The following is a 12,114-nucleotide window of genomic DNA, read 5'->3' on the forward strand; positions in this document are numbered from 1 at the left end:
AATAATTGGTAATTTTTGGATGTTGCTAGGCACCCATATTTGGAGAAGGAAATGGCAACCCACTCCAATATTCTTGCCTGGAGAATTCCATGGACAGGGGAGCCTGGTGGGCTCCAGTCCACGGGGTCGCAAAGAGCGACTATCACTCACTCACTCACTCAACTCAGGCAGCCATATGATTATAAAAATTAATAAAGGGAAAAAATAAAGCATTTAACCTGATTTTCCTACACAATCTGTATTCCAGGGTAACCAAAGAGTTGATGAGGGGGGGAAAAAAAGAAATGCAAAATACTTCAGTTATTAATAGATCAGTTGGTGATTTTAAAACTTCTAATATTTTTGTTTTTGCCTACTTAAGGCGACTTTGGGGGAAGGGGGTGTAAAAAAGGCAGCACTTGGTGGACTCAAAAGCACTCTTGGGGCTAAGATCACATTCTGGCTTCAGAAAAGTCTGTCAGAGGCGACAGTTCCTTCCGTGGTCTGCGGCTCATAGGCCTGGAGATGGCGCTGCACGGGGACCTGACCCAGCTCTCCCTCTCGGCAGGCAGCGTTAGGCGGGCTCGGCCCGCGGTCTGTCTGCGGCAACGCTTCCTGTCTGATCCCCGCGGCCGCAGGTCCAGTCCCTTGACCGTTGGACCCCAAAAGAGAGGTGCGCAAAGAGGGTGCGGTAGCAAGCCACTTCCTGGATCGCCGAGAAACCCTGGGCCCTCTGGTGCTCGCTCGGCTAACTTCCGGCCGCTACCGGGGCGTGGCGGGGCGGGGCGTGGCGTGGTGTGGCGGGGCGGGGCCGACGTGCGGCGCGCGGCTCCCCCTGCCGGCCGCGTGAGGCTCCCCCTGCCGGCCGCGTGCGGTCACACCGCGGCGCTGGCCTGCTTCCCTCACGACGCACTCGCGGCCTGAGGCGCTGCGCTCGCAGAACAGGCGGGTCTCCCGCCAAGAATGTTATTAACTCATAATTTCTCCTGGCCCTCAGGACAATCTTTGTTTTGTGATTTTTACTTTTTTTAATTAAAAAACAATTTTTTTTTTTTTTTGGTTTTGCGGAAATGGAGGCGTTGGAGAAGGAGGATAAGAAAGACTCTGAGTGCGACGTGGAGATGGAGGAAGGCTCCCAGGCCGCAGACTGCGGCAGCGATGGAACGGTGGTAGAGGGGTCCGTGACGGAGAGCGACCCCGAGGAAGAGGCGCTGCCCTGGAGAAGGTGACCGCCCTTGGGCCGAGGCCCTGGCGGCGGGTGGCCCTCGGAGATTTGAGGGGGAGGTGTTCCCCGCCAGACTGCGTGCAGGCGGGAGTAGGCCTGTGAGGCGCCCGGGCCTGAGCTAAAAACTTTGTAGATAAAGACCCCAAAACCCTCCCCATACCCCTCACCTAGGGCCGAATGAACTTTATAGTTAGGTGGCGTTATGGCATTTTTAAAAAGCCTGCTTTCTTAGCCTGGGGCTTTTTGCACAGGCACAAAAGTGTTGGGTCTACCCTTCATGCGTTAGGCTTCAAGCGACTCCTAACTCAGGTGTAAGCGGCGGTTCCTGATCTTTCAAGAAACGATCGTGCAATGGGGGAACTGGTTACTGCCAAACTGGAAACGGATAGCTTTATAAGAATCAAGAGAAGATGTTAGTTCCTTTCATAAAAACATAGCTAGTTCTCTGTGCTGGACACAGAGAAGATAAAAGAGAAGAGGCCACAGCCTTTGAGAAACCTACAGGCCAGGAAATCCATAAAGAGATGGTTTCAATATTGTGTGGGAAGTTCAGGGTTGGAGGTAGGCGCAGGCAGGTTTAGGAGCCCGGAGCGGGGTTGACTTCTGTAATTTATTTATTGATGTTTGGTTCCCTTGAGTTGCTGCACGTATGCTTTCTCCAGTTGCAGTCATTGGGGAGCTACTGTTCGTTGGGGTGCACGGGCTTCCTCATTGTGGTGGCTTCTCTTGTTGAGCATAGGCTGCTGGCACACCAGCTCTGGCTCAGTAGCTGTGGCACAGGGGGCTAACTGCCCCTCGGCATGTGAAATCTTCTCAGACCAGGGATCAAACCCGTGTCCCCTGCACTGACAGGTGGATGCCCATCTGCTATACAGGGTTGGCTTCTGAGTAGAGGCTTGAAGGTGAGTAGGAATTAAGTCAGAGGAAGAGGTTTTCAGGCCAAGGGAACTGCCTGCGTAAAGGTGTCGTGGTGGGACATAGCACTGTGTTATGTGTGCTGGAACATGCAAACAGTTAAGTATTACTGACGTGTTAAATGTTGTGATAGGTGTGGTGAAAGATGAACCTGGAGAGAAAGGTAGGATAAGGTCATGTGAGGCTTCTTATAGCTTGTATGTGTCCTGGTAGGGAGTCTGTAAGATCTTAAGTGAGGGAGTAGCATAATCAGATTTTCATTCACTCATGCACGCCCTGGATTGGGGCTTTGTAAATTCCAAGTTTTATGTTTATTTAAATATATATAAAGTTTTATAAATATAAAATATATACAATTTATATAAATATAAAGTTTTATATTTATTTAAGTCACATCAGAATCCTGTTAAAAGGTGGACTCCAATTCAGGAGTTCTAGAGTGGGGTTTGAGATTCTGCATTTCTGACAAGTGTCTGGGTTAAAGTGGATTCTGTTAGAGCATGGGTTACCTTTTGCAAAGCATGGCTATGCAGGTTAGCTTTGGGATCAAAGTAGTAACAGACTGGGATGATGAGAACTCGGCTAGGCAGAAACAGTGGGAACAGAGGGAAAAGGACAAATCTGAGAAATCTTTAGAAAGTAAATTTGGTAGGAAGTGGTGATTGACGTGATATTGAGGATGAGAGCTGGGCAGCAGTATAGGATGGTATTCAGATTTCTGGCTCTTTTATATATACAGACAGTAACATTTGCTCTTAATGGTATGTGGGGACCATTTTGACTAGTACATGAAGTCATAATAATCACTACACTCAAGATCCAGCACAGTTCTGTTACTAAAAAAAACCAAACCCTCCTTTGTGCTCACTGTCCCTTGTAGTCAAGCACCTCCTTCCCCATTTAAATCACATTTTCCATCTGTGTAATATAGCATCTTTTAAAATCTGTCTGCTTCCATTCCTTCCATCTTTGGTTTTTAGCAGTTTGATTATGACATGTCTGGTAATGATTTTCTCTGTGTTCTTCCTGTTTGGTGGGGTTCACTGAGTTTCTTGAATCTGTAAACTTATGTCTTTCACCAAACTTGGAGAGTTTTCTGTCATGATTTCTTCATATATTTTTTTATGTACCAGTCTTTTTCTTCTCTCTTTCTGGGATTTAAATGATGTGAATGCTAGACCTTCTGATAGTCTCCCAGATCCTTGAGGCTCTATTAACTGTTTCTGGTTTTTTTCTCTCTCAGTTCTTCGGACTGTATAATTTCTATTGCTTTGTGTTCAGACTCACTTAGCCTTTCCTATGTTATATCCATTCTGTTGTTGAGACCATCCAGTGAATTTTTAATTTCAAGTATTATATAATCAGTTCAGTTCAGTCACTCAGTTGTGTCTAACTCTGTGACCCCATGGACCGCAGCAAGCTGGGCTTCCCTCTCTGTCACTAACTCCTGGAGCCTGCTCAAACTCATGTCCATTGAGTCGGTGATGCCATCCAACTGTCTCATCGTCTGTTGACCCCTTCTCCTCCTGCCTTTAGTCTTTCCCAGCATCAGGGTCTTTTCCAATGAGTCAGTTCTTTGCATCAGGTGGCCAAAGTATTGGAACTTCAGCTTCAGCATTGGTCCTTCCAATGAATATTTAGGATTGACTGGTTGGATCTCCTTGCAGTCCAAGGGACTCTCAAGAGTCTTCCCCAACACCACAGTTCAAAAGCATCAGTTCTTTGGCACTCAGCTTTCTTTATCGTCCAACTCTCACTTTCATACATGACTACTGGGAAAACCATAGCTTCGATTAGATGGACCTTTGTTGGCAATTATATTTCTTAAAATTTTCATTGGATTCTCTTTTATAGTTTTTATTTCTATGCTGAGAACTTCATTGTCACCCATTTGATAAATGTTTACCTTTATCTCATACAGCATTATTTAAATAAGTGTTTTAAAATCTTTGTCTTATAATTCCAGCATCTGTACTGGACAGGCTGGGGCATTCAAATCGGTTATCTTTTCTTTCAAGTATTAGTCAGATTTTCCTTTTCTTTGCATGTTGAGTAATTCTGCATAATGTTATATTTTGTACTCTTGTTCCTGTTAAAATCCGCTAGAGGGTGTTGATTTTTGTTTGTTAGAAGAGACAGTCAGTCTGATTAGATCTGACTGCCCATTCTGTTTTGCCTTCTGTGGGTGGTGGTTACATCAGTCCAATTTTCAAAGCCTTTACTATGCTGTTTGAGTCTGTCTGACTCATGTACCATTCAGGGGTTAATCTGGAATTTCGGAAGTAGTTAATATCATAGTTCAATTCTCTAAGCCCTTATTAGGCTTTTTTGAATCTGTTCTGCAAGTGGACAGCTCAGAGTTGAGCTTAAGACTTGTTCAGTCGCTGAGTCATGTCTTGACTCTTTGAAGCACTATGGACTGTAGCACACCAGGCTCCAAACTATCTTCTAGAGTTTGCTCAAATTCATGTCCATTAAGTCGGTGATGCCACCTAGCCATCTCATCCTCTTTCGTCCCCTTCTCCTCCTCCCCTCAATCTTTCCCAGCATCAGGGTCTTTTCCAGTGAGTCAGCTCTTCACATCAGGGGGCCAGAGTGTTGGAGCTTCAGTTTTAGCATCAGTCCTTCTGATGGATATTCAGAGTTGTTTTCCTTTAGGACTGACTGGTTTGATCTCCTTGCAGTCTAAGGCAATCTTCTCCAGCACCACAATTCAAAAGCATTTCTTCAGCATTCAGCCTTCTTTATGGTCCAGCTTTCACATCCATGCATGACTATTGGAAAAATCATAGCTTTGAATATATGGACCTTTGTTGGCAAAGTGATGTTTCTGCTTTTTAATATACTGTCTAGGTTTGTCATAGCTTTCCTTCCAGGAGCATGCATCTTTTAATTTCATGGTTGCAGTCACCACCTGCAATGATTTTAGAGCCCAAGGAAATATAATTTGTCACTGCTTCCACTTTTCCTGTTCTATTTGCCATAAAATGATGGGACTGGATGCCATGATCTTTGTTTTCTTAATGTTGAGTTTCAAGCCAGCTTTTTCACTCTCCTCTTTCGCCCTCTCCAAGAGGCTGTTTAGTCCCTCTTCACTTTGTGCCATTAGAGTGGTATCTTCTGCCTATCTAGGGCTGTTGACATTTCTCCTGGCCATCTTGATTGCAGCTTGTGCTTCATCCAGCCCGGCATTTCTTGTGATGTACTCTGCATATAAGATAAATAAGCAAGGTGACAATATAAAGCCTTGTTGTACTCCTTTCCCAATTTTGAACCAGTCCACTGTTACATGTAAACTTTAACTTTTGCTGTTTGATCCTCATACAGGTTTCTCTTGAGAAAAGTAAGGTATGATGGTCTGGTACTCCTATCTCTTTATGGGTTTTCCACAGTTTGTTGTGATCCACAGAGTCAGAGCCTTTAGCCTAGTCAATGAAGCAGAAGCAGATGTTTTTCTTGAGTTCCCTTGCTTTCTCTGTGATCCAGTGAATGATGACAATTTGATCTCTGGTTCCTCTGCCTTTTCTAAACCCAGCTTGTACATCTGGAAGTTCTTGGTTCATGCATTATTGAAGCCTAACTTGAAGGATTTTGAGCATTATCTTGCTAGCATATGAAATGAGTGCAATTGTTTGGTAGTTTGAACATTCTTTGGCATTGCCCATCTTTGGGATAGAAATTAAAACCGACCCTTTCCCATCCTTTGGCCACCGCTGAGTTTGCCAAATTTGCTGGCATTTTGAGTGCAGTATTTTAACAGTGTCATCTTTTAGGATTTGAAATAACTCATCTGGAATTCCATTATTTCACTAGCTTTGTTCATAATAATGCTTCCTAAGGCCTACTTGACTTCACACGCCAGGGTGTCCAGCTTTAGGTGAATGACCACACCTTCATGATTACCCAGATCTTTAAGACCTTTCTTGTATCATTCTGTGTATTCTTGCTACCTCTTCTTAATCTCTTCTGCTTTTGTTAGGTCCTTACCATTTCTGTACATTATTGTGCCAATTTTTGTATGAAATGTTCCCTTGATAGCTCCAATTTTCTTGAAGAGATCTCTAGTCTTTCCCATTGTATTGTTTTCCTCTATCTCTTTGCATCGTTCCTTTAAGAACGCCTCAGACTTACATTGGATCACATACAGAATTAGATGGTCCCCCTCCCTGCTTTCTTTTCTCCAGGATTTTCATGCACCATCTCCTCCCTTTACCCCCACATGTGGGTTTATATGACCAGGAAGATGGATTTCTTTCAGTGTCAGCCTTTCATTGTAGAGTAGTTCCCTGCAGCTGGGGCCATCTTCAGGGCAAAGTGTTAAAAAAAAAATAGATTCTTTTCATACTTTTGGGAGTATGGTTCCTCTAGGAGTAGAGAAACAGGTTTTCTCTTGAGTTTCAAGTGTCCAAGCTACATAGTTGGTAGCAGTATTGCTCTGAAGCTAAAAAGAGAAAACAGCAAAACTCAAGGACTTCCCTCACACCTTCTGATGTTCAGGGGTCCCTTTCTCTAATTTTCTCGATAAAGCTAGGAAGGGTTTCTCCTGAAGTTTTTGGTATCTGTGCCCACTGTGCAGTTCCAGGTTTAGTAAGTAAGTAAGTGTTAGTCACTCAGTCGTGCCCGACTCTTTGTGACCCCATGGACTGCAGCCCATCAGGCTCCTCTGTCCATGAGATTTTCTAGGCAAGGATACTGGAGTGGGTTGCTGTTTCCTTTTCCAGAGGATCTTCCCAACCCAGGGATCAAACCCCGGTCTCCTGCACTGCAGGCAGATTCTTTACCAACTGAGCTACAAGGGAAGCCCCCACTAGGTTTAGGCTTGGGGTCAAAGCTGGAAACAAAAAAAATAAGAGCAAAAAACTGAACCAAAAAATCCAAGCAAACCATGAGACTCACTTACTACAAGGTGGTTATTTAGATTTTAGTTTCAGTCCCCAGTTTAACTGCTATTGTTTACTTTTCAAATTACTCAGGTAGCTTTTAAAAAATATTCTACTAGAGTTTTTAGTTGTGATGAGTGGAGAACTAGGCTATAGATGGTTCACTGTGTCATGGCTAACCAATCTTTTTGTCCCCCTCTAATTCACTTTGAAATGATTCTCTGTAGTGCCATATAAACATCATTCTTTCAGACCTCATAGCTCAGGGTTAAAAATTATTGTTCTTTTTATTGGTATAGAAATACAGTAAAGTCTAAGCATTGCTGGAGCTGAATGCCATTGCTTTTTTTCCTCCCTGCATCTTCTTTGCTTACTTGTATGCAATTTATTCTGTTTTTCATGCCCAAGCTTCCAACTTTGACCGACAAGAGAAGAATAGGTCTTAGAAGAGCTGAGAACAGGCAAAACATACAGTTTCACGTAGTTAAATAATCCTTAAATGTTGCAGCTATTAAGGTGCTTTTGCTAAAGTCTGAGAAAGGATTTGATGACCAGTGGAATTACATAAAGCAAGGCCTTCAAAGAATGAGGATGCCATAACTGTGTCTGAAAAGTACTCTGAGATCCTGGACTTGGTCCTAACCCTTATGATACTGGAAAATGCATCCAGTTTCTTTTATGTCTTGGTAGGTATTGCTACTAATCTGTAAGAATTTAAAACACTGACTAATAAGATTTTGTTTGCTTGTTTTTTGTTTACTTAGAGGCAGGATTCATTCTCTATCTCGTCCTCTGTCCTCTGTTCTTGACAGAGGATGAGATGGTTGGAGGGGATCACTGACTCAATTGACATGAATCTGAGCAAGCTCTGGGAGATGGTGAAGGACAGGGAAGCCTGGCGTGCTGCTCCATGGGGTTGCAAAGAGTCAGACACGACTGAGTGACTGAATAACAACAAGGATTCATTTTTCTTATATGTGCACTGAGAACCCTTTATCAATCCTTAATTTCTGTCTCAGCCTCTGGTAAATATTAACTGCTAAACAACATTTAAATAATGCATCTCAAACTAATCCTGTTCAATAAATTTAAACAGAACCACTTTCTAAGATAGTTCATTATTACATAGATTTAGGTATATGTTCAGGTCAAATCATATTCTCTGAACATTATAAGTGCATATAAAGGCTAATTGATTAAAATACCCTGCAAAATGAGTGTTCATTCTGTCCTTTAAGATAGGCTAGCACTGTCCTCGTGAATTGTCTAGATAAGAAATACTTGTTATAAAGGGTACAGTTGCAGAAGGGAAAAATATAAAGCAAGATACAATGAGACAATGAATAATTGGACTAAAATAGCTAAAGAAAGCAACATTTTGGGTCAGGATCTATGTCAAAATAATGACTTCTCCAATGATTAAAACAGAATGGTGCCAAGTACTATTCTTAAAGCTGTTGACTCTGAGAGAAGAGAGAGAGCAAAATTAGCTTCAGTAGTGGGCATCAGTCCGCCATGGCCAGCAGTCACTCTCTGCAGCTGATGCAGGGTCAGTGGCTTGCACACTCCCCTCTGGTGCCACCGGACGAAGGACTTTATCCTCTCCCCACAGAGGACACGTGGAGTAGTGGGGTTGGCCAACTACCATATGACATACACTTTTAAACAGAACAGAGGAGTCCACCCTGAGGCTAAACAGGGAAGTGTATTCCCATACAAGGTGGTAAGTCCAGTACAGGCTGGGAGGACTCTGTCTTTTAGTAGGAAAATGTTCCAGACCCAAGGCCTAGCAGGGGTGAAAGATGGTATGCGCACGACTGCCTTTCTCAACACATTCTTTGTTATGTCCTGTAGAAAGTACACATATTGCCTCCTCAATTGAATCAGATCAAACCTTTTGATCTAATAACTGGTTTACAGGGAATAGATAGGACAGAGGAGCATGTGAAATGGCATGCAGTCTTCAAATTCCAAATGTGGGAAACTCTCTGGGAAGAACAACCCAGTTTCTTCAACAAATAAATTGTAAGGGGCGTAACTTACAGATTTTAAAAGAGACTTAAGAAACATACAACCAAACATACAACCAAATGCAATGTGTATATCTTGTTTGGATCCCTATATGAACAAAACCATTGTAAAAAGACAGGGAAATCTGACTGTCATGTTTGTTAGTTTACATTGCTGTATAACAGCTTACTCCAAAATGTATTAACTTCTTAAAGCAGTAAACATATTGTGTAGTTTCTGTGGTTCAGGAGTCTAGGAGTGGCTTAACTCCTTAACTCAGAAGGAGTTAAACATTCATCTCAAGGTTTCATGAGAAGGAGCCACTACCTAAATGGTAGTTGTGAAATTCAGTTCCTTTTCTGGCTTTTGACTTTAGTCTTTGGCTCCTCTCTGTTGATAGGGGGCCTCCCTTAGTTTCCTGCTATGTAGGTTTCTGCAAAGGACATTCACAACATGGCAGGCTGGCTTCCACAAGAGAGAAACAGAAAGAGGATGAGAGAATAAGATGGAAGCCAGTGTCTTTTTGTAATCTAACCTCAGAGGTCACATCCCAACCTGTTTGCTGTATTTTGTTTACAAGAAGAGTCTCTGGATCCAGTCCATACTCAAGGATAAATACCATATACGAGGGTATAAATACTGAGAGCCATTAAAGAGGTTGCTTACTGTAGACTATATAAGTTTAATAATATCAAGTAATTATTAACTTTTTTAAGTATGAAGTTTTGGCTGCTTTTTTTAAAGGTGTGATTATTATGGTTATGTTAAAAGAGTCCTTATCTTTTAGAGTTGAATACTGAAATATTTCCAGATGAAATGGAATAAGATGTTCAGGATTTGCTTTAAAAATAATCTAGTAAGAGACTCACAGTGGGTGGAGAGGATGGCAAGGGTTATAGAGGAAGCAGTAATGGCTGTGTACCGATAATTATTGCACTTGGATGGTGAGTGTACTATTGTCTGTAGTTTTCCATAAAAAGGTAAAATGAGTAAGTAAAAAAAAAAAACAACAAAAAAACCCCCTCTTTCCAAATCATATATTTATGCCTTAGTACATGGTTACATTCTTGGATTCTGGGAAGATTTTAAACTTTTTTTTTTAAATTGTGGTGAGATATATATATAATATAGAATAGCATTTTAACCATTTTCAAGTGTATAATTCAGTGGCATTAAATACATTCACATTGTTGTGCAGCCATCACTACTAGTTATCTCTAGAATTTTTTCATCTTCCCAAATTGACACTCTGTGTATAATAACTCCCCACTCTTCCCTGCCTTCACCCCTTGGCAACCACCATCCTCCTTTCTGTTTCTATGAATCTGATTACTCTCTGTACCTTATGTAAGTGGAATTATACCATTTTTGTTCCTTTGTGTCTGTTTTTTTTCACTTAATATGATGTCTTTAAGGTCTATCCATGATGTAGCATGTATTAGTATTTTCTTCCTTTTTAAGGCTGAAAAATATTCCACTGTATGTAGGTTCCACATTGTTTATTTACTCATCTGTCAATGGACACTTGTCAATGTCCACCTTTTAGCTGTTGTGAATAGTGTTTCTGTGAACATAAGTGTACAAATTCAGGTCTCTGCTTTCAGTTGTTTTGTGTACACACACAGAAATGGAATTACTAGATCAAATTGTAAATCTGTGTCTAATTTTTTGAGGACCCACCATACTGTTTTCCACAGTGGCTGTACCAATTTACATTCCCAGTAGCAATATACAGGAGTTCCAGTTTTTCCATATACTTGCCACACTTGTTATTTTTGTTTTTTGTTTGTTCATTTGTTTTTGGTTGGTGTGAAGTGGTACCTCATTATGGTTTCCCTAATACTTAGTATTGTTGAGCATTTTTCATGTTGCTAAGAGAAATTTCAGTAACCTCAGATATGCAGATGACACCACCCTTATGGCAGAAAGCAAAGAGGAACTAAAGAGCCTCTTGATAAAGGTGAAAGAGGAGAGTGAACAAGCTGGCTTAAAGCTCAACATTCAGAAAACTAAGATCATGGCATCCAGTCCCATCACTTCATGGCAAATAGATGGGGAAACAGTGGAAACAGTGATTAGACTTTCTTTTCTTGGGCTCCAAAATCACTGCAGATGGTGGTGCCTGCAGCCGTGAAATTAAAAGACGCTTGCTCCTTGGAAGAAAAACTATGATAGACCTAGGCAGCATATTAAAAAGCAGACATATTACTTTGCCAACAGAGGTCCATCTAGTCAAAGTTATGGTTTTTCCAGTAGTCATGTGTGGATGTGAGAGTTGGACCGTAATGAAAGCTGAGTGCCGAAGAATTGATACTTTTAAGCTGTGTTGTTAGAGAAGACTCTCAAGAGTCCCCTGGACTGCGAGGAGATCAAACCAGTCAGTCCTAAAGGAAATCAGTCATGAATGCTGGTTGGAAGGACTGATGCTGAAGCTGTAGCTCCAGTACTCTGGCCACCTGTTGCAAAGGGCTGACTCACTGGAAAAGACCCTGATGCTGGCAAAGATTGAAGGCAGGAGGAGAAGGGGACGACAGAGGATGAGATGGTTGGATGGCATCACTGACTCGATGGAGATGAGTTTGAGCATGCTCTGGGAGTGGGTGATGGACAGGGAAGCCTAGCGTGCTGCAGTCCACGGGGTCGCAGAGAGTCACACATGACTGAGTGACTGAACTGAACTGATTTGTATATCCTCTTTGGAGAAGTGTCTATTCAAATCCTTTGCCCATTTTTTTCATTCTTTAGAGATTTTTTAAACAGAAGAAATTCTTAGTAGCATACTTAGAGTGATATGTAGTAGCATACTTAGAATGCTCTGCTTAGTAGCATACTCGCCATGATATATCTTGGCTGTTTTTATCCCTCACCAGATCTGAAGCTTCTTGAGATCAAGGACTATCTTTTTTATTTACCTTGGTGCTGCCTAGAACATAGTAAGATGTGAATCCAAAACTTAAATTTCTGTAATTTATGTTCTGAAAATATATACTTGAATTTAACCCTGGGATCTTAAATTCTCTGTGATGTAGAGAAAGGTGAATGAAGAAAACCCACCAGCACTGGTTCCTTCACATCTCCTCATTTCACTTCTGTTCAAAAACTGTA

The 12,114-nt window shown here is 41.9% G+C and overlaps 1 protein-coding gene across 1 annotated transcript in view; it reads left to right on the forward strand.

Moving 5' to 3' along the window:
- The first annotated feature begins 885 nt into the window (after positions 1-885).
- Positions 886-12,114, forward strand: part of ANKRD31 (ankyrin repeat domain 31) — a 125,552-nt gene continuing 114,323 nt past the window's right edge. Inside the window, exon 1 of the mRNA XM_043920584.1 lies at positions 886-1,204. Coding sequence (XP_043776519.1) covers positions 1,050-1,204 — 155 coding nt within the window. The 5' untranslated portion in view covers positions 886-1,049. The remainder of the gene's footprint in view (positions 1,205-12,114) is intronic.

Source organism: Cervus elaphus, chromosome 12 (assembly GCF_910594005.1).
Source record: "Cervus elaphus chromosome 12, mCerEla1.1, whole genome shotgun sequence".
In the NCBI taxonomy this organism is placed as follows: domain Eukaryota; kingdom Metazoa; phylum Chordata; class Mammalia; order Artiodactyla; family Cervidae; genus Cervus; species Cervus elaphus.